Source organism: Physella acuta, unplaced genomic scaffold (genome assembly GCF_028476545.2).
Source record: "Physella acuta isolate Inbredline_101_S28 unplaced genomic scaffold, ASM2847654v3 ptg000348l, whole genome shotgun sequence".
Classification (NCBI taxonomy): Eukaryota; Metazoa; Mollusca; class Gastropoda; family Physidae; genus Physella; species Physella acuta.
The window spans coordinates 210,861-232,236 of record NW_026731867.1 but is presented as its reverse complement, the minus strand read 5'-3'; the positions used below and the strand labels follow the sequence as shown (position 1 = coordinate 232,236).

At 35.9% G+C, this 21,376-nt stretch overlaps 1 protein-coding gene across 2 annotated transcripts; it reads right to left on the bottom strand.

Moving 5' to 3' along the window:
* Window positions 1–658: 658 nt before the first annotated feature.
* LOC131941128 (organic cation/carnitine transporter 2) lies at window positions 659–14,245 on the bottom strand. Of its 2 annotated transcripts, XM_059300140.1 has the most exons (11): window positions 14,119–14,245; window positions 13,189–13,380; window positions 12,122–12,350; window positions 11,544–11,733; window positions 10,174–10,300; window positions 8,526–8,638; window positions 7,538–7,672; window positions 5,954–6,036; window positions 3,965–4,085; window positions 1,982–2,054; window positions 659–1,867 (listed from the first exon to the last, which is right to left on the bottom strand). In XM_059300140.1, exons 1-11 carry the CDS (start codon window positions 14,206–14,208, stop codon window positions 1,349–1,351), a joined length of 1,872 nt encoding a protein of 623 aa, XP_059156123.1. In that variant the 5' UTR covers window positions 14,209–14,245; the 3' UTR covers window positions 659–1,348. The 2 variants fall into 2 exon arrangements, with proteins under 2 accessions (XP_059156123.1, XP_059156124.1); XM_059300141.1 differs by lacking the exon at window positions 7,538–7,672.
* Window positions 14,246–21,376: the final 7,131 nt, after the last annotated feature.

The following is a 21,376-nucleotide window of genomic DNA, read 5'->3' as shown; positions in this document are numbered from 1 at the left end:
GTATATGTTCATCAAGTACATCTTTACGTGATGACCATCTTGGTTGATACTAACGTTCTTGACGTTGTGAAGAAAATGGTGTGGTGTAGTTTGGGGTGGGTAGGTTGGGGTTTGGTCTACTCCGTGTGTATGAGTGGTTTTTGTGTGTAGTGTAGTAGGATGTGGTGTATTGGGAATGGCGTGGGATAAGTAACTGGGTGTGGATCATGTAAGTAGGCTGTGGTGTATTGGGAATGGTGTGGGATAAGTAACTGGGTGTGGATCATGTAAGTAGGATGTGGTGTATTGGGAATGGCGTGGGATAAGTAACTGGGTGTGGATCATGTAAGTAGGCTGTGGTGTATTGGGAATGGTGTGGGATAAGTAACTGGGTGTGGATCATGTAAGTAGCGCAGTTGGGATGTGGGTTGTACAATGTAAAGTAAAGGGATATGAATCCTGGATAGTGGGTTTTAAATGTACATTGTAGGGTGTAGTGCTTTTGCGAGGTGGGATGTGCGATGTTGTGGTTCAGGATGGCGGATGACATTCAAGAGTGTGTTGACGTGTGGACCGGGATTGTGTGGGGGTTTGCAGAGGAAGAATATTGTCTATGAATCAAGTCTATGAATCAAGTGTTACTCCATTCTAATGTTTGCAGCATTGGTGGGACACCCCATAGAAACATCTGCTTTCTAGTATTAGTACAGTATTAGTACAGTTAGAAGAAAGTCCGAGGATAGCCCTGAGCAAGTCACACCCTGCCATTGACACGCCTGATTCAATTTAGTGAACGACTATAATAGGGTGAGAGTTGTAGACCTTGCACCGTAACATGGTTGATCCAACCATCATAAAAAAAAAAACATTTAAATTTTTTTTTTCTTCTCAATTTAATCACTATTTTAGTAAGCAATAGTCACAAGACATTAAACTGTTATCGGTTTTCTTTTATTATTTTTTTTTATATGAAGATGGATTTGTTAAGAGTTAAAAAAAACATTGAATATAGTGAGGTTGCCACATTGATCTATCATTGTTCGTGTCGTCTTGCCTAGAACGCCAATTGTAGTTGACTAAGACAGACAAACTCTTCTTCTACTAACCCAGTAGCATCTGGGTAGTGAGGTGTAAATAGACTAATACGTTTTTCTATTCTGAGTAAGCCTAGTGATATCTTTGTTTTGAATTAATGGCTATTAGTAAATGATATGTTTCAAGGCATTGTTAATATAGGCATTTTAATGCGGAATATGACCAATATAATATTTACTCGTACTTATGCTTTTTAATGTATTCATTAACTCTTCTCAAAAGTAAATTCTTGTAAAGTTTGCATTAAACTTAATCAGGCAAATTTTCGATATTTCTACATCTTTGTAGATATAATAAATATTTCTTCATTTACTTCTGCCTGATTTAATCTGCAAGTGTTTTGCTCTTCATTACCCCGAGCTTCATCACTTTCATCATTACGCATTACAGTCTCTTGACTCAGAACTATGTCATCGTATTCGGCATCATTATTGTTGTTTTTCTCCGTGTTTTCTAAAAACGAAACTGACCTTCCATTTTGGTATACAGATCGACTTTTTTCTTGACAAAAATTTCCATGTTGGTTATTTAAAATTGTAGCGGTTAGAACCTCTATGTTTTGAGTTCCTGTTTTATTTTCAACTTGCAGATCTGTCTTATCATATTCGTTCACAGGTATTTGATCAGGCGATTTCTTGTTGGTACCGGTACTCTGTGCGTCTGTCTTGACGTCCACTTGATAAAGGCTCTCCTGCAGAGGACGATCTTTGGTCTCTTCTACAAACATCAGCAGCAGTAAAGACAGTCCGGACATTGACCCCATGATGATGTACGACAAGACGGGACGGTCATCCTGAAAGGGATTTATACCCACAGTTCATTTTTTTTGGCTTAAACAAATAAAATATCTAACATTATCCTTCACAAATCGATATTAATGAATAAATAATTTTCAACCAAAACGTACAAGATTGACAGCGTACGGTGATAATATTCCACCAACTCTGGCGAAAGTGTTCATCACTCCATATCCCAGGGATCTGTATTATATAATATATATATATATATATATATATATATATATATATATATATATATATATATATATATATATATATATATATATATATATATATATATATATATATATATATATATATATATATATCAGTGGCGTAGCTGGGTCGGTTGTAACCTGGTGCGGCACCTGATGGTGTACCCCCCCGTAGAACAAAAGAATATATATATATATATATATATATATATATATATATATATATATATATATATATATATATATATATATATATATATATATATATATATATATATATATTCCTTATACACTTGTATACATATACACATGTGTATAATTATTTAATTTTTTTTTCTGCTGAATGTATTAAATTATTTCCCCCCCCACCCCCCTCCCCATACATGGTTTAACATATAGCTTATTACGATTCTCAACCTAGCCGTTTTCCTCAGGCATATGTATTGCAACGTTGAGTGGCACCACCCGCACCGGGATTTGTCCACTTTGCTCTTAAAAAACTATTTAATTCACTCTATTTAATCATTTAATTAATTTTTCTGCATACATCTTACTTACTTTTGCCTTGTTTTAACCCCCCTAAATGGTGTCACCCGGTGCGTTTCGAACCCCCCTCTTGCTCGCTGTATATATATATATATATATATATATATATATATATATATATATATATATATATATATATATATATATATATATATATATATATATATATATATATATATATATATATATATATATATATATATATATATATATATATATATATATATATATATATATATATATATATATATATATATATATATATATATATATATATATATATATATATATATATATATATATATTCATGACGGAGTGCTCGAATGGTAGAGCGTTTGGCTGCAATCCCGAAGGTCCCTTGTTCAGACATGAGCATAAAGGCCGTCCCTGAGTCGACCCAGCACTAATGGGCACCTGATTTACGTTGGTGAGAATAAAGGCGGCTGGGCATAATGCTGACCTACCATCCCTTTCTAAGCATAGATAAATACATCAATGAACAATCCTTCATCTATCCAATAAATCGCTAGGTAAACAGAATAATCTTTCCTTTTACTTATAGCTGAGGCTGGCGTAATGAAGGCATAATGAGTACAGTGTAATTTTGAAATGTAAAAAAAGTAAAGTTTCCCTTTCAAACCTGACGGTCTATGGGGCAAGTGAGGTATAGTTCACTTGTTTCTGTGACCTCGGCATATGAAAAGATAGTGTGGTCAGCACTATGCCCAGCCGCCTTTACCTTTCCCTAACCTCAGTTAGGTACCCTTTAGGGTTGGGTGGACTCAGGGACAGTCTACTGTGTTGAACCCGTTTTCGAACTCGAGACTTAAGGGTTAGCGGTCCAGCTCTCTACCGCTAGACCACTCCGTCAATTGTGACAGGTGAGCATGAATTACACATCGTGTTCGAAGATTTCAAAGACGTTGTGAAAATGTGAAGACGGTTTCTAATTGGTGTATTAGTTACGGGAAATGATTTGTAATTAAAAACTCGACGTAAACGAATGAACTCACCGCGATTAACAAACAACACTACTAAAGATAAAACGCTAGTGGTACGACATCAGCTAAATTTGGACACATCTACATCTGTTAGGTATCCACAGATAATCATATACTACTTATCTGAATCAATTTTACGTTTAAGGTAAAACTCAAGGATTCGAGTTTAAAAAAATTAACACTTTAATGCACAACGTTTTTTTTTTAAATTTTATTCTTATATATTTACATATTATTGTTTTTTTTTCTCTCATCAGTGTTTATATTATTTTGTTATTGTTAACAATTATATAATTACAACTTATTATTTATTGATTGTCTTAGAGTTGTTCTAGAAACTATCGCCTACCTTATGACCGTGGGGTAGATCTCACCTATCCACACCTGGGAGGTCCCCCAGCACCCAGATACACCAAGCTTGGCCACAAGACTTAGACCTGTCATAATTAGCGGGGCCTGATGGACGGGCGCTGGTGAAAACGTAATAGAATAAAGGTAAAAATTAAGTCAGCGATGAAATACATTACTATTTAGGACTTGATAACTAATAAAATGTGTTAAATACTGGTTGATATTTTCCCCCTGTTCTATTCAAATCCCAACTTCTATTTTAGATCCTTGAATGGTTACACCAGGAAGAAGCAGTGGCGGAACTAGAAAAAAAGGGCCACCCCGCAAAAATAAAATTCTGGGCTCTCCTCCTATATATATATATATATATATATATATATATATATATATATATATATATATATATATATATATATATATATATATATATATATATATATATATATAAATAAACACAGAACACAAGCATTGGATACTCATTTCTGGCCTGATAGGGTTTTGAAAAAAAATGTCTTTTTTTTTTTCAATTTTAACAAATTACATCATGTCATATGTGTGAGTGCATCAGTCTGTTTAGATTTTTATTTTAGATTTAGAACTAGTTTATTCAATAAGTTTGGCTTTAATGCAGGTCATGCGCTAATTAAAGCCCGTCAAAAAAAATATAAAGCTTGAAAGCTTTGTATGGGTAATGGTTTCTCGTGTTATGTTTATTTATTTATTTTTTTGTATTTATATTATTTGTTTTAAATATATTTCCTTTTTACGCTACGTCATTCTTTAGTTTGTGCTTTTTAAAAAATAATATTTAAGAGAAGTAATTGCTTTTTATTTTGTTTAGTACAAATGTATTAAAAGGAGCTTATGAGCACCCCATTTAACTATTTAAAAAAGGGAAATAAGTCATGGAAGTGTTTTGAACGTTTGCCTATCTTTCACACTACAGCTCAGGCATATTTATTTTTACGCAACAGCATGTGTTAGCCACTGTATAACATCACTACGGTAGTAGATCTGTTTGTTATTTACAAAAGCATTTACCATCAAGTAAAAAATGCAAGAACATTATTTTTTAACTATAAAAAAATGTATAATGGTCGGCTATGGGCCCCTAAATGGCGTGGGCCCCCCCCGCATTGCGGGGTCTGGCGGCACTGTAGTTCCGCCCCTGGGAAGAAGGGAATTCGGTAAATGGCTCAAGAGATACAGGGGGACTACACATAGAAGCGTTTCTCATTTTTGCATTGATATTTCAATAGCCTTATTCACAATGACCACAATTCAACACAATGGTCTCATTGAACATCAATTCACTTATTTTACGATCATAGAACAAACGCCTACGAAATGAACATAATCGAGCAAGTTTTTAAAGAAACAGAATCAGTTCTTACACTCAGACGTACATACAAAGACACACAGACATGCACAATCAGACATACACCTAAACACAAACAAACACACACACACAGACACACAAAGACATACAGAGAGAGACACAGATCTATACACGCTCAGACAGACCAACACAAAAACACACAGACATACATACACAAAGACACACACACATACACAAAGACACACACACATACACACACACTTCTTCTTCTTCTTCGTTCTTAATTTTGTTAGTGTTGGAAGGGATCGAGCCTTATCTGCCAGAGGGTTTGAACTCGAGACTTTTTCGAATTTATCAACTATGAACTTTTGCCGACTCGACCACGCCTCCATCACAAGTAAGGATACGTGTCAACTGGTTATTCGCCATTGAGGCCATTGACTCCGATTTCAGCCTGCTTTTCTTTTTGGATTTGCTTCCATAGCCTTTGTCCAACCAAGAACAAACTACAAGGCAGCAGTTGTTTGATTAGAAGAGTGGCTGTCCCAAGCTAACGAGCCTCATCTGCCCGAGGGTTCGAACTCGAGACTTTTCGGTTTAGCAACCATGAGCTTTACCGACTCGACACACACACTAACCAACACTTACCCCATGTACGAGCCACTAGACAGCCCATACTCGCTAGACAGGCGATCGCCAAAAATACCCTGCAGCAATTACCTCGACCAAACCTGAAGACATTATTTCTCTCCTCAATTTTGATAATATCAAAACATACACTGATTATTATCAGGCTACTTTATAACAGTCGATGACAAAATAACCTCGACAACTCGACCCATATAACGATGATTGTGAAAAACGACCCACATAACGAATATTGTTAAAAACGACCCAAATAACGAATATTGTTAAAAACGACCCAAATAACGAATATTGTTAAAAACGACCCAAATAACGAATATTGTTAAAAACGACCCAAATAACGAATATTGTTAAAAACGACCCAAATAACGAATATTGTTAAAAACGACCCAAATAACGAATATTGTTAAAAACGACCAATATCAGTGGCGTAGCGAGGTCGGGTGTCACCCGGTGCGGCACTTAATGGTGTCACCCCCCAGAGGACAAACTTTCAAATTTTCGATTTGCACCCCCCTCAAACTTTCGATTTGCACCCCCTCAAGTTTTCGATTTGCACCCCCTTCAAGTTTTTCTCTATATATTTTGCTATTTTATGCCCTGGTGTCACCCCCCTAAATGGTATCACCCGGTGCGGTCCGCACCCACCGTCCCCCATCGCTACGCCTGACCCATATAACGAATATTGTTAAAAACGACCCACATAACGAATATTATTAACCACGTAGACGAAAGCCTTCCCACCCTTTCTCTTTCTTTATTTCTCTCTCTGCTTATTATACGGTTATAACAGTCTCGATAATAACTCAAGGCAGGCAGTGGGTACCAAGATAAAATAATAAATACATAAAAACGTTTATAATTACAAAGCTTTTACAAATGCACTAAAAAGAAGAAAATAATACAATTTTTATTAAATATAAAATAATTTTTAAAAATATAATAAATCTGCGGTTACTTTAAATATAAAAAAAATTACTTTCTTTAAATATATTAATGCACTACTATTTATGTCACTTGATAAATATTTTGTCACTAGCCCTTCAGTCGGTGTCGTTTCGTAAAGCGAAAACCAAGGAATAATTTTATCGGGACTCTAAATGTCGGGGTGTTTGTAACATGATGGGGTCTTTTGGCGACATATCAAAGTAAAAAGTAAAGTTTCCCTTTCAAACCTGACGGCCTATGGGGCAAGTGTAGTAGAGTTCACTTGTTTCTGTGACCTCGGCACATGAAGAGATAGTGTGGTCAGCACTAAGCCCAGCCGCCTTTACTTTCCCACTCAATGTAGTAAACTAGATAATATCTAAATTAGAAACATCCCAAACTATAAATATTATATATTTACATTATTTTTTTTTAATGAAAAAAATTAAAGTTGAAGAACTGCATAGGCCTAGCAAAATACAATTAATGTTTTTTTTAGAAACACCTCAGCTATATTATTGTTATCGTGTTCATGATAAAAAAATAACAAAAGATATATAGAAACATTTGTTAACATTGAAAAACGTCACATTTATATTACTTTATATCACTGAGCATTTCAGATAAAAACTAACAACTTATGTTTACATAATTTCTGACCTGTTACTTAGAAATATCGTAGCTATATTACTCGGTACCTCTATCGTGTTCATGATAAAAATGTTGAGGTACATGTTACCGGCTAGGCTGGGTGCTGCAAAACTCAAACCGTAAAAAGTAATAGTCATCGTAACCCTGTTGATATAAGTAATACATGCATGATTTTATAAAATTATACAGCGATAATCAATCCCATATTATTAAAATAGTGTGTCTATTACAGAGTACAATTCAAATTCCGAAATTACAATTGAATACATAACAAAATATCCATAGGGCAGGAGGAGGAGAGGCTGACCAAGAAAGACCTGGAGACGTGACCTGGAACAAGACACCAAGAAGATTGGATACACCTGGGGACAGTTGGAGAGACTAGCCCAGGACAGAGACGCCTGGAAAGCTCGTGTCAGCGGCCTATGTCCCAGGAGGGACGACAGGCTAACCTAACCTAACATAACAAATTCTAAGAAGATTTAAAATTTTAATTTTTACGATTTTACAATATTTGTGGTTATAATTTATCATCAATTAATTACTTTTAATTATAACTTCCTATGAAAAACGTTACATCAGTTTGAATGTAACTGTCTAACACAGTGATGAATAAAATGTCTTTATTTCTTGGTTTTTCTTATCGCCCTCTTTTTCTGTAGTAAGTGACTGAACAACTTCAATACAAAGAGCTTTTGTTCAAAAGTCATAACTTGATTTTTATAAACTTAACTTAAGCAGCTTTGAAAACTCTTAGGAGAGAAACGGCTACTGGCCTGAAGGTTTCGAGTTCGGATCTCGGTACGAGTACGGCAGTAAGGGCAGCTGAGAATAGTGCTGACCACACCATCCTTTCATTTGCCGAGGTCAAGAAACATATTATGAACTCCACTTCATCTGTCCTATGGATTTTTAGGTCTGTAAGTGGAGCTTCACTAATAAGAAAAAAACAACCTTTTTATTATGCTATATTAGTGGCATGTTTCTCTCTACCCACCATTGAAATGAAAGGATGCACGTTGTCTTTGCTAACTTCCACGTTCTAAAAACATCAATATAGGAGTAGTTACTTCCCTTTGATTTGGATACAATTTCATCGTTGTATATTTTCTAGGGACGTTTAAAGTATAAAATAACTTACTGCAATGGTAAAATTGATACGTTAGAATAATGTCATTTGTAGAGTGTTATAATATGTTTAAACAATTTATTTTATTGTCGAATGTCATATATCAAATACCAAATGCCGCGAATCCAAAATAAATGAAACTTATCAAGTTTCAAATGTAACCCCATATCTCACCTCTGTTAAGCGTGGAAAATGTACCTTGTCTTTAACTAATATACTTAATGACTAGAGCAACAAAGTAATTCATAAAGAGAGTAGCGAAGCACGCCAAGTCTAATGTAGAAGATCTAAGTGTAACAGTGGTTGTACATTTTTGTATTCAGAACAAGGTTACACGTATTTGTAAAGATGCACACTCACCACCAGTGGCGTAGGCAGGGGGGGTGTTAGGGGGCGTCATAAACCCCCCATAGACCCCTCGGTATATATATATATATATATATATATATATATATATATATATATATATATATATATATATATATATATATATATATATATATATATATAAAGTATGAGGGGGTGCAAATCGAAAGTTTGAGGGGGGGGGGGGGTGCAAATCGAAAGTTTGTCCCCGGGTAAAAATTGAACCCCCCCCCCCCCCCCCCTTGAGACGATCCTGGCTACGCCACTGCTCACCACAAACTTACATAAAAACGTACACATTTAATGAACATAACAGACTTCTGAAAGTATGTCGGCCTATGGATAAGCTAATGAATACGCCTAATACAGCCCAAATTGATTACATTTAATCCAATTTCTATGAATTGTGGTGTTACTGCTGATGAACAACGTATGCCTTCGTCAACAAGTTTTGCTGGTCAAATATATCTGCTGGCTTCTGTTTTCACCAAGGAACCAAGGAAACTATTCCCCTCAATTATTTCAGTGGTTCCTATTAGCGTCCATTATATCAGTGGTTCCTATTAGCATCCATTATTTCAGTGGTTCCTATTATCGTTCCATTATTTCAGTGGTCCATATTAGCGTCCTTTTTTCAGTGGTTCCTATTAGCGTCCTTTTTTCAGTGGTTCCTATTAGCGTCCAGGTTTCTATGGCTTACATTAATTCAGGTTTTATTTTTATTTTCGATATCGACTGTATATTGTTCCTAGTGGTATACTTGTTTTTCAATATTTTCTGATCCCTTAAGTATACTTCGATGCTGGCAGGACCTATTTCTTTGATTTCTGTTTGTAATTTGTAGACCTTTACGCATACATTTATAATCTTACTACAAACCTATATGAAACTAATACATGAACACATATATAAGCTGAATTGTTTTCGAGAGAATATTATGTCTTCAAACTGGCAAATAACTTCTCTGCAAGAACAATTATCAAATTAAGAATTTTATATATACAAATATTGACGAGAATTTTCTACGTGTTGTTTATGAAATTTCATACACTCCATAAAGACATGTTTATTAAAAATTTTACATTTGCAAATTAAAACAAATCCCCCCTCCCTTACATCTAACAATTGTAAGTCATCTTGCCTTACTTACCTGTAAGACATCCTTAGCGTACCCAGGTACCGTCTTCCTGTTCATTCTCGCCATTTTCTCTAGAGCGACGTGCGCTTCATCTAGTCTTCCTTTGACAGCAAGCCACCTCACACTCTCTGGGAAATAGCTGCAGAATATTTTGCATGGCTATAATAAGTATGTGTAAATAACTTATTAATACCAGCATGTATATGTGCCTGTAGCGTTCAATCACTATGACAAATTTTTAATACGTGTATAACTGGCTGGAACAAGGCCCTTAAGTGAGGCAGACTTTAATGAGATGAAGATTGGTGTAATCCTTCTCACACTTCCTACGGCAGATACCCCAGAGCTGGGTTCCTTGAACGAATCATGTATAATTTATTTTCTACTTTTTAGTGCATTATTACATAAAGCCTTGATATTAAAACGTTTTGTGCGAAAAAATTTTCAGTACTTTCAATGTTTTAAATTTACAATAGAGTTGCATGACTAAAAATCATGCGCACCTAATGAACATGACGACGCATGTCTAATAATGCGGAATAGTTTGATGAGACAGTCTACTAATTTGCATACAATTTTAATTAATTCATAAAAAATTGATCAGGCAACCAATTAAGTCAAATTTAATGTCATGTTGCATTGTCTTTATGTCTTGACCCACGTGGCAACGTTGAAATAATTATGTCAGTTAGAAGTGTCAGAAAATTTGCTCGGGCGTATCGATCTAGACAGTAGACAGACTGACGACTGACGACAGAGGAAGCCAGTTAAATAAAAGGTTGTTAAAAATTCATATAAAACGTTTTAATAACAAGCTTTTATGTAATAATGCACTATAAAGTAGAAAATAAATTATACACTACTTTTTAAATTACTATAAAGAAAAGCGTGGGCCTCTTTAGTACCTATTGGATACCTTTACTAATATTTAGGAAGAGACCCACGCATTTCTTTATAGTAATTTAAATAGTAGTGCATAATTTATTTTCTACTTTTTAGTGAATTATTACATAAAAGCTTGTTATTAAAACGTTTTTTATGTAAGTTTTTAATTACTATTTACAATAGAGTTAACATGATTAAAACCATTGCGCAGCTATTGAACGTGATGACGCGCGATTGCCGTGATGACGCGTATGGATAGAACTGACTACTAATTTGGCCAACATTTTAATTAATTCTTAAAAAAATTAATCAGGCGACCAATTAAGTCAAATTTAATGTCACGATGCATTGTCTTCATGTCTTGACCCACGTACTAATTACGAACTGTATCTGTCAGTTAGAAGTGCCTGCAATTTCGCTCGGCCGTTTCGATCTAGACAGACTGACGACAGAGGAAGTGAGTTAAATAAAAGCTTGTAAAAAAATGAACATCTTACAAGTATCCCAGCATGCTCGGTACAGAGACTGCTGCTGTAGCTATGTGCAGATGTTCCCAGTCCTTCAGTATCCACGCAGCCAATGCGAAGGTGCCTCCACCTATTGCCCAGACCGGGAACACAACCATGACCCGCCACTTAGGGGGAAAGAACTCGCCACAGAAGGGGACAGAAGTCACCAGTACTGCCCCTGTCAATAGAAAGCCATGAATCGTAAATAATCTTAAAGAATGTGAGAAATAAGAATAGAAGTATTTTTTTTAAATATTACAAATCGTTTAAAATTAGTGCTTTTAGAAAAAAAGAGTTCACATTTAGCAATATAGTTTATAAAGTCTCGAAAAATATGTTAAATAATACATTTGAATTACAATCTTTATGAAGACTTAATCTAACATGTTATTACATGTCTCTAAATATGATTACTTTTGAACATAATTTTAATCTGAAAAAAAAACAAAAAAAAACGGACTGGACAGCACCCCTCCCCCCCCCCCCCCACACACACACACGCTCTCTTACCCTAGGAGTTTGACGTCATGTACGGACGACCTTTGATCTGTGTTTACATATCTCACCTATGGACACGCCGATAAAAAATCTAAGCGCGCAAAACATTTCCCAGGTGACAGAAAACGCTGACGTCAAACTTAGTGCCATCTGCAGCAGAAAGAACCCGTAGATGGTGTTCTTGCGACCGTACGTGTCCCCTGTCTGTCCGGCCACTGCCGCACCCACAAGGACGCCGGCCATTTGAATGGACACGATCAAAGATTTCACCCATTTCAGGCTGCACACCAAACTCCACTGGGGAAACATTCGTGAATGATTGTAAAAGCACAGCCGCTTAGGATTTCTTTCAGGCATTTTCACGGGTTGCTTCCAGAGGCGTAGCGACCCTTCTCGGCGCCCGGGGACAAACTTTCGATTTGCACCCCCCTCATGCTTTCGATTTGCACCCCCCTCAAACTTTTAATTTGCACCCCCCTTCAGGATTTCGATTTGAACCCCCCCCCCCCACTCAAACTTTTAATTTGCACCCCCCTCAAACTTTCAATTTATTTTTCCAACACATTTTGGCGCCCCTTAGGTCGGCGCACGGGGACATATGTCCCCCCCCCCTCGCTTCGCATCTGGTTGCTTCAGATACTGGTAAAAGTATATATTTTATTGCATTTCGTAAGGGGGTAGGAGGGGGCGTTGCACGTGCATTTGGGATGTCTGAAAGTAATACCGTTTGCATAATTATAAGTAAATGTGTTTAATTAATAGTAATAAACATCTTTTTTTATTCAGATTAAGGTTTAGATATATGTTTGGAAACTTTTTCTTCCAGATTTTTTTCTCCGGTAAAAGTATATATTTTCTATATAAATTACATTTGGTTCGGGGGAGGGGGGGAAGTGGTAGAACAGATGCCTGGAAGAAACTCTGGAAAAGTGTTTGTTTCATGATATAACTAAGTATAATAATACAATGATAAATCTTCGCGTAATACTGAAACACCCAGACTAACGAACTTACAAATAGTCAGCCAAAACATTCAGCAAATATAATTTTCCTCGACTGAATAAAGCTAACACGGTGTCAAACTATCTAAACATAAACACGGCATCAAAATATCTAAACATAAACAAAAGTTTACCTCAGATATAATCGTCCTGGGTGAGCTCTGGAACAGGAAGTCTGTACACGAGGTGCCATTGACGTCACAGACGTTCATGACGTCATGTCCGGATTGATTGGCTGCCCGTGTTGTGGTGTTGTCGTTGGTGGTGGTGCAGTAGTAGGGAGGGATAACCCCAGCAAAACTTACCATCAACATGCTCCATGCGCACTAGATACAGATAGCATCCACACGTTTAGCGTGCATAGTTTAATAGTGTGACTGTTAAGTTAAAATATTGCGTTTGAGTCCTGCTGGTTGAATTATTTCACTCTTGTAGATGCGCTTAGTTTATAGCTCATTTGGTTTATAGCCTAGCTGTAGAGAGCTAGACTGCTAACCCGAAAGTCTCGAGTTCGAATACGGGTTTTAAGTTCGAATACGGGTTTTAAGTCAGTCGACCAATCTCTGATGGGTAACTGACCACATTATCCCTTAATATGCCGAGGTGAAGAAATGTATAAACCCTACTTCATCTGCCAAACGGATCGCTAAGTCTAAATAAGAAACTTTAAATTACTTAATTATTTTCTATCACGATTTTAAACCAATTCAGACATTTTTGAATTATCTAGAACTTATAATCGACACGTTCATAATCAGCGCTTGCTAAGTATATATTTTCAAGTATCGTTTTAAATAATTAATTATAAAGTTGATTACAAACAACACAGACTATTCAGTAATAAAGAGCTACAACTACAACATAGTCCTTAGTTTCTCGGAAATATATTCGGATCTATTTCAAACTTACATTTTGACTTTTATGTGAATATATTTTTGTTGGACATTGTGTTTGAAATCAACTGCGGATTCAGTTGATTATTTATTCTCACAAAACGTTCTATTTACAAAAGTTGATTTAAATTAATAAAAAAAACAGTTTTAATTAACAAACTACTATTTTACCAAGCTCTTGATACCGTAGACAAACGCTATCATAATAATTTGAAACAGGCTAAATCCACCAATGTCTTGAAAGACATTCTCTAGCGTCATCGTGCCTAGTTCCACACAACTTTTGCTGTGTTCACCAGGTAAGTTAACTAAGTTATAACTATTTAAGTACAGTTATCCTTGAATGTATTAAATGTAGCAATGATCACAGTTAATTACTGTGAAATGTGTCAACGCGAAAGAAATCATGCGTGACAAAAAGCCAGATACCGATCACAACCGTTGATTTAAAAATATAGAGATATCTTATAGTTGAGGAACTTTTTTTTTTTTTTTTGTAGATAGGGAAATGGGAAGTTATAGTTTGGCCTTGTATGACTGGTATGTCTTCAGTTGTGTAAAAAACTGCTAGAATTAAATGAGTGCTGTTATGTAGAGTATTGCAAGAAAAACGTGGTGTCATGTAGTATATATGAGACAATATAAAGGTGTCATATAGAGTATATGTTTGAATAGAATGGTGTCATAGAGAGTATACGCTAGAATAGAGTGGTGTCAAGTAAGGTATATGCAGAGCATATGCCAGAATAGGGTGTGTCATTTAGAGTATAAGCTAGTATGGAGTGGTGTCATGCAGTATATTTGAGACAATATAAAGCTCTCATTATTGTGCTAGAATTGAGTGGTGTCATGTAGAGTATATGTTTGAATAGAATGGTGTCATAGAGAGTATACGCTAGAATAGAGTGGTGTCAAGTAAGGTATATGCAATAATATGGTGGTGTCATGTAGAGTATATCCTAGCAGTGGCGTAGGCAGGGGGGGTTACCCCACGTTATATAGAAAAAGAATGAGGGGGTGGGGTGCAAATCGAAAGTTTGAGGGGGGTGCAAATCGAAAGTGTGAGGGGGGGTGCAAATCGAAAGTTTGAGGGGGGGGGGTGCAAATCGAAAGTTGGAGGGAGGGGGGTGCAAATCGAAAGTTTGTCCCCGGGTAAAAAATGGAACCCCCCCCCCTTGAGACGATCCTGGCTACGCCACTGTATGCTAGAATATGGTGTGTCATTTAGAGTATATGCTAGAATAAAATGGTGTCATGGAGTTAAAGGGCTGTGAGTATGGGTCGTGGGGGGGGGGGGACAGAGAGTAACTGAAAACACTCAATTATTTGTGTTTTTTTTAAATTGCTTTTAAATGTATCATATTTTTGGATCATGGGGAGTAGGTTGAGAGGATAATAAATGAACTTTAAAATCCCAGCCCATGTATCAAACTCATGATTTAATATCTGGCAAACATTGTTCAGATCTCGGATTCAAGTCAACTGTCCTGGGTCCACCCATCTCTAATGAGTACCTGGCTTAAGTTAGGGAAAATAAAGTTGGCTGGTTATATTGATGAATACATCATTCTTGTATATGCTGTGTGGAAGAAACATGAATTCTACGTTATCTACCCTAATGATCTTTAAGTCCGAATTGGAAACTACATACAGTTCTGAAGACGAGGTTTAAATAACCAGATCTTTTTAAACATTTAGACACTATGAAAATAGTCTTTTATTTTTGTGGCCTTCGTTCCTTCTTATAATACTAAAGGTGTTATCCTCGAACACAACTAATAACTAGGCTACATTTGATCATGTTGTGTGCCATATTGCCCGTTGACATCAGACTGCTTTTAATTTTGGATTTGCTTCCATAGCCCATTTCCACCCAGAGGCGTAATGAGGGGGGGGGGTGCGGACGGCACCGGGTGACACCATTTAGGGGGTGACACCAAGGCAAAAAATAGCAAAATAAGTAGAGAAAAACTTGAAAGGGGGGGGGGGGGTGCAAATCGAAAGTTCGAGGGGGGGGGGGGTGTAAATCGAAAGCTTGAGGGGGGGTGCAAATCGAAAATTTGAAAGTTTGTCCCCGGGAAGGGTCTCTACGCCTCTGGGGGGTGACACCATTAAGTGCCGCACCGGGTGACACCCGACCTCGCTACGCCACTGTTTCCACCCACATACATTCTGCAACTGTTGTTCGACTTTGGAGTTTTTTGTCGCAGATGCGTTGATATACTCGTATATGAGAAGACAATTGGACGGCGTAGCCTAAGCGGTAGAACGCTAGGCTGCTAACCCGAAAGTCTCGAGTTCGAATCCGGGCCCAAGACAGTCTAATTGCTGACCACACCTTATGTCGAGGTCAAGAAACATATGAACTCTACCTTATCTACTGAATGGATCGCTAGGTCTAATGAGGACCCTTACTATTTGATTGTATACAATATATTTTTATTTGAGTTTATTTATGTTAACTCTTCGTAAAAGATACTTTTAAAGCAATGTACTCTAGTATATAAATTAACATATTTTGTTAATGAATTAAAGCACTAAATCTAAGATTAGCTAATTTTAAATGCATGTCGTTATTGTTCTTTCTAAAAGCAGAACCGACAAGTTCCGATAAGTGGGTATGCTAATGCAGGTATTAAAAAACTATTACATGTGTCATAGTAATGAGAAGGCATCATTCATTTAACTGTCAATGTAAGCAATTAACCAAATTAAATATCTTAGTTGTGCATGTCGTTTTAATATTTATAGGCAATGAGCAGGATCCGTATTAAAAGTCGGTCGAAGGCTCCACATGCAAAAACGCATGCACAATTTTATTCGGGCATGCATTTTTTATTTGTAAAAAAAAAACTGCATTATCTTATCTTACTACAAAAATTAGGTTTCTTTCCTTTGCCTATGAAAATAGCAATCTTAAAATTAATGTGTAATGACCAATTTTTAGATACCTAATTAGATGTGAGATGTTTTATTTTCTTATGATGAGCACTCCGCAAGTAGGTTTGAAAAAAATCGCAGCATAAAAAAAAAAGTGTCATATTTTACCTGAGCTGGATTTACTTGACCAAAAACGTGTACCATCGGCTATCATTTAACTGTTGTGGATTCCCCAGTTTCTACAGGTCGAGAGAGTTCATCGCTTATTTCTGGCTTGACCTTCACATCATCTAAAATAAGATATTTCTTGAAGTGTGCTGTTAGTTGCATCATGTGTGGTAATTATGTTTGAGCTTCAATACCCGTAAAGAAAACATTAGAAAGGGAAGGAAACATGAAATTACTAGAACTAAAGCTCTATTTTTTTTATAATTTCCCCTTACTTGTAATTTTAATTAATAGTATTAAAATATAACGTGTTAGCCCGTTAGAGAGTGTTTAGTTATTTTATTTTAAAGCCCCTAATTTGATTTTTTTGAAATTAGCCTTACTTTACTTATTTTAAATCAAGTAGGGTGGTGAAAATATCACAGAAAACACACTTTTTGATTACAAATATTGTATACTTCCATAAAAAAAATTGTGGCATTAATTTTGGAGAAAACGACTTTGAAAAATAATTCTTGTGTACATCATATCTCCAACAATTTTCAATATACTTGTACTAAATTTTGCACACACTTAACTGAAAGTTATAAGAACAAATTGAACTAAAATGATAGCTGTATCTATTATAGATGTTTTTAAACAATTTTTTCCTGAACCCCACACTTGTTAATTTTCCGCCCTTTGACTAAAAATGTAAAAAAAAAATTGATATGCCAACTTAAATTTTTTTAGTTCATTATATTCTTAAGGGAATAAATAATGTTGGTGCTAAGTTTTATTTGAATATCTTCGTTAGTTTTTGTTATACTCTGTACAAGAGCAAGTCTGTTTTTCATCAAATTTCAAGAATTAATTTATTTGAAATGAATGTATACTATACTTGAGAGTAAAAATTGACTTTTCTTATGATTTTGTCATCACCCTACATTATTTAAGCTAGGTAAGTAAGTCTAATTACTAAAAATCAATTAGGGGGTTTAAGCTGTCCTATAGAAGCAACTTTGTACAAACATATTGTTCCCTGTGTCTTTGTCAGGTGTGTGACCTACTTAGGTCGAGTCAGGTTCTATTTTTTATTTTGACATTGTATAATACCTTATATGGAGTGATTGTGCAACAACCGGGGTTTTTCCACTGACTTATTAAGGGGTCTAAGACATAGAAATTTTCCATTAAGATCTGATTGAATGATTCTGGTCAGATGACTACCCCATAGCTCAATGGCTAGGATCTCGGCGCGCCACGGCGGCGGCCGAGGTTCGAATACTCGGTGAGAAACTGAGTAGAGTCTATGGTGTCTAGTGGTCTAGTGGCTTAGAAACTCGGCTTGCTGCCGAGTAATGTGGCATAGTGGTTAGGAACACCACTAGTGGCCTAGTGGTTAGAACCACGTAAAGTGTCACACCATAGGAAACACAACCAGCACGAGAACAGTAGCTCAAGTGGCCTTGAGTGATCTGTGAGTCTCCATTTGAGACTTGTCGCAGGCAGTTTACCTTGATCGGGCCGTCTACCTTGATCAAACAGTCTATACCAGGCCGTCCATATTGTCCGGCAATAGATTCTGACCATTTGAACGTGAGAGAACTTAAGTCCTGTGTGTGCTACGCTTTCTTAAGTTGATTTAGTCTTCTAGTATAATATTACTTGTCGCCAAGTAATTCTTGAAGCTATAGCAGTGTTGTGTGGCCTGTGGCTATTTTTTTAGGCAGTGTAGAAATCTGTGATAGTGTTTTTTCCTACACTCTGTAAGTTGGGTTTTGATATTTTATACATTAAATATTTTATCTAGTTTAACCTTGTGTTCTGCCACAACTGTGTTCGCTTATTAAAGGTTGTATGTAGATTGGATGAGTGTTAATTACAATAGTATCACTAGTTTTCCCTAGACATCGAATTCGAGCCCTAGTGTGTCGTTGTGTTAGTGTTCATCCATTTAGGCCGTAAGGCATTCGCATATGACCCCGAAAAAAGAATCCGGGACGTTCACCTTCTATCTGGCTGATAGATAGGGGACGTTACAGGTGTGTACGTGTGTTGTCTGGCGTGTCCAGTCTATTGTACAATGTCTTGGGAAGTTGATATCTATATCTGATAAGATATTAAGATACTTCTGCTTTTAACTCAAATACAAACTCTAGCTAGAAGCAAAGATGGCCGGACTATAGAGCGCACGAGTGCAAGCAAGAAAGCTTACAGTTAAAATCCCAGACTCGAGTTCGTATAGGGCTGGTAAGTAGGTCACCAACCAGTTCTTCGGCTCAATAAAACCTGCAAGAGCCATAGAACTGTTTATTGATCTACTTACCAGCCCTATACAGGCGTCCCTGAGTCAGCTAAACTCAGACGCTAAAGAACGGAGGCTGGGTATAATGCTTACAATCACTTTGCAGATGTCACCGAAATAACGCAATCCGCCTTCATCTGTTAGAGCATGGGTCTCCAAACTACGGCCCGCGGGCCGGATGCGGCCCGCGAAGTCCTCTCATCCGGCCCGCGGAGATCTTTTTGTCCAAGAAAAAATCGTTTGTTGGTGTTGGCTGAGGAAGTTTGCCCAGAAAAATCAAAGACATGCCTGGAAGAAACTGGCCTCCGAACTGAAATTTGATAGTTAATGCGGCCCTCGGACTGAAAAGTTTGGAGACCCCTGTGTTAGAGAAACATTTACAAAATAATTCTTTCGAATCAGATACGGGTTTTTTTTTTTTTTTTTTTTTATTTTTTTTTTTTTGGAAACATTTTTTGTGGAAAATAATTTTGAAATTTTTAAACGCTGTGATTATATCATCAAACAAAAGCCTAATCAGAATATAAAATAAAGATTTAATGATATAAAACATTGTCTATACTATAAACTATAGATAATAATTAAATAACCTCGGGCATAACCAAATATTCGGAGTGGGAAAAACAATCATTGAGAAATAGATTTGTTAGTTACCTCCCATTTAACAAAATCTATGTCGGTATGGTAGACAACTTATTTGAATTTTCAAAAATTGCTACAAAATGTTTGAAGTTCAAAACCTTAAAGATAAACATTACAATATCATTTAATAGGCAAAACAAAAATGTTCGTTAAAAAAATGTTTAAAAACTCTCCAAAACTCAGTTTTTGTTACATTTTAAATATAATAATTATTATTGTATCCTGGTATTAAAAAATAAAACATTACCTCTATTTATCTCTTAATAATTATAAAATCGATAGTTTGTCAATGTAGCTTGTTCGGAGTGAAGGATATTGTTTACTATTTTGAGTCTAAAATATAAATACAAAATTAAAAGTACGTACACGGATCAACAGGGCAGGACAGCATGCATCACCATGAATATTGACAAAACAGAAATAACAATCATCAATGTATACGCCCCAACACATAGACAAGAACAAAAACATTTCTACCACACGCTTAATGATCTTATAAATACCGAATACAAAAACAAGACAATACTTTTAGCAGGTGACTTTAATATGGTCATTGACGATACAGACCTAATAGGGCAAGATGACAGGAAAACCAAAAGGCTAAAACACGATAAAGAACAAATTAATACATTAAACAATATAATAACAACGACAACCTTAAAAGACACCTACAAGAATACACTAAATTTCACTGAAACGACACACTACAGCAGAACACATCATTACGCAGCAAGGCTAGACAGAATATATGCTCATGAAAGTATAACGGTAAACAAAGTAAAACACCTCGCTCAGACACTTACATTTACAGACCACAAAATAGTTATTGCTCAACTACAAATTAACCCCACTCACAGAACAAAGAATACATATTGGAAACTCAACAACGTTAAATTGAATTTAAAAAAAAAATGTTTGAGGACTGTATAGATATAGATGTTTGAAAGGGTAGAATGTTTGCTTTGATGTGTCTCGTTGTAATAACATAACTTTTCCGATTGCTTAAAATTTGTATCATTGTAATTCTCTGTAATCACAAATTTATTTCAGCTTTACTTAAAAACCCGAATTCCACCCCGCCCCCCCCCCCCTTACCCGCCACGCCGAGGGAAAAAATCCCTTGAATCATCATTTAATTACATATTTGCATTTTCAGGTTGTTTTTTTTTATTTTTTAATTTTTTTTTTATATTTATCTGTTTTGTATTAGATCTATGTATAAGTGAACCATCTTAAATGAATGAAAGTAGGCTACAAGTAAGAAAGAAATATTACTATTGTAAATCTGTATCAGTCCTCACAAGCCGGTGATGAAAACTGTAATACTAAAGCGAACACACACAACTGACGCTGTAAATTACATGTCTTAGGCGAAAAAAAAAAAAAAAAATAAAATTAAAAAATAAATTAAAAAAATAAATAAAACTGGTAGCCTAAAGTCTAAAAGTAATT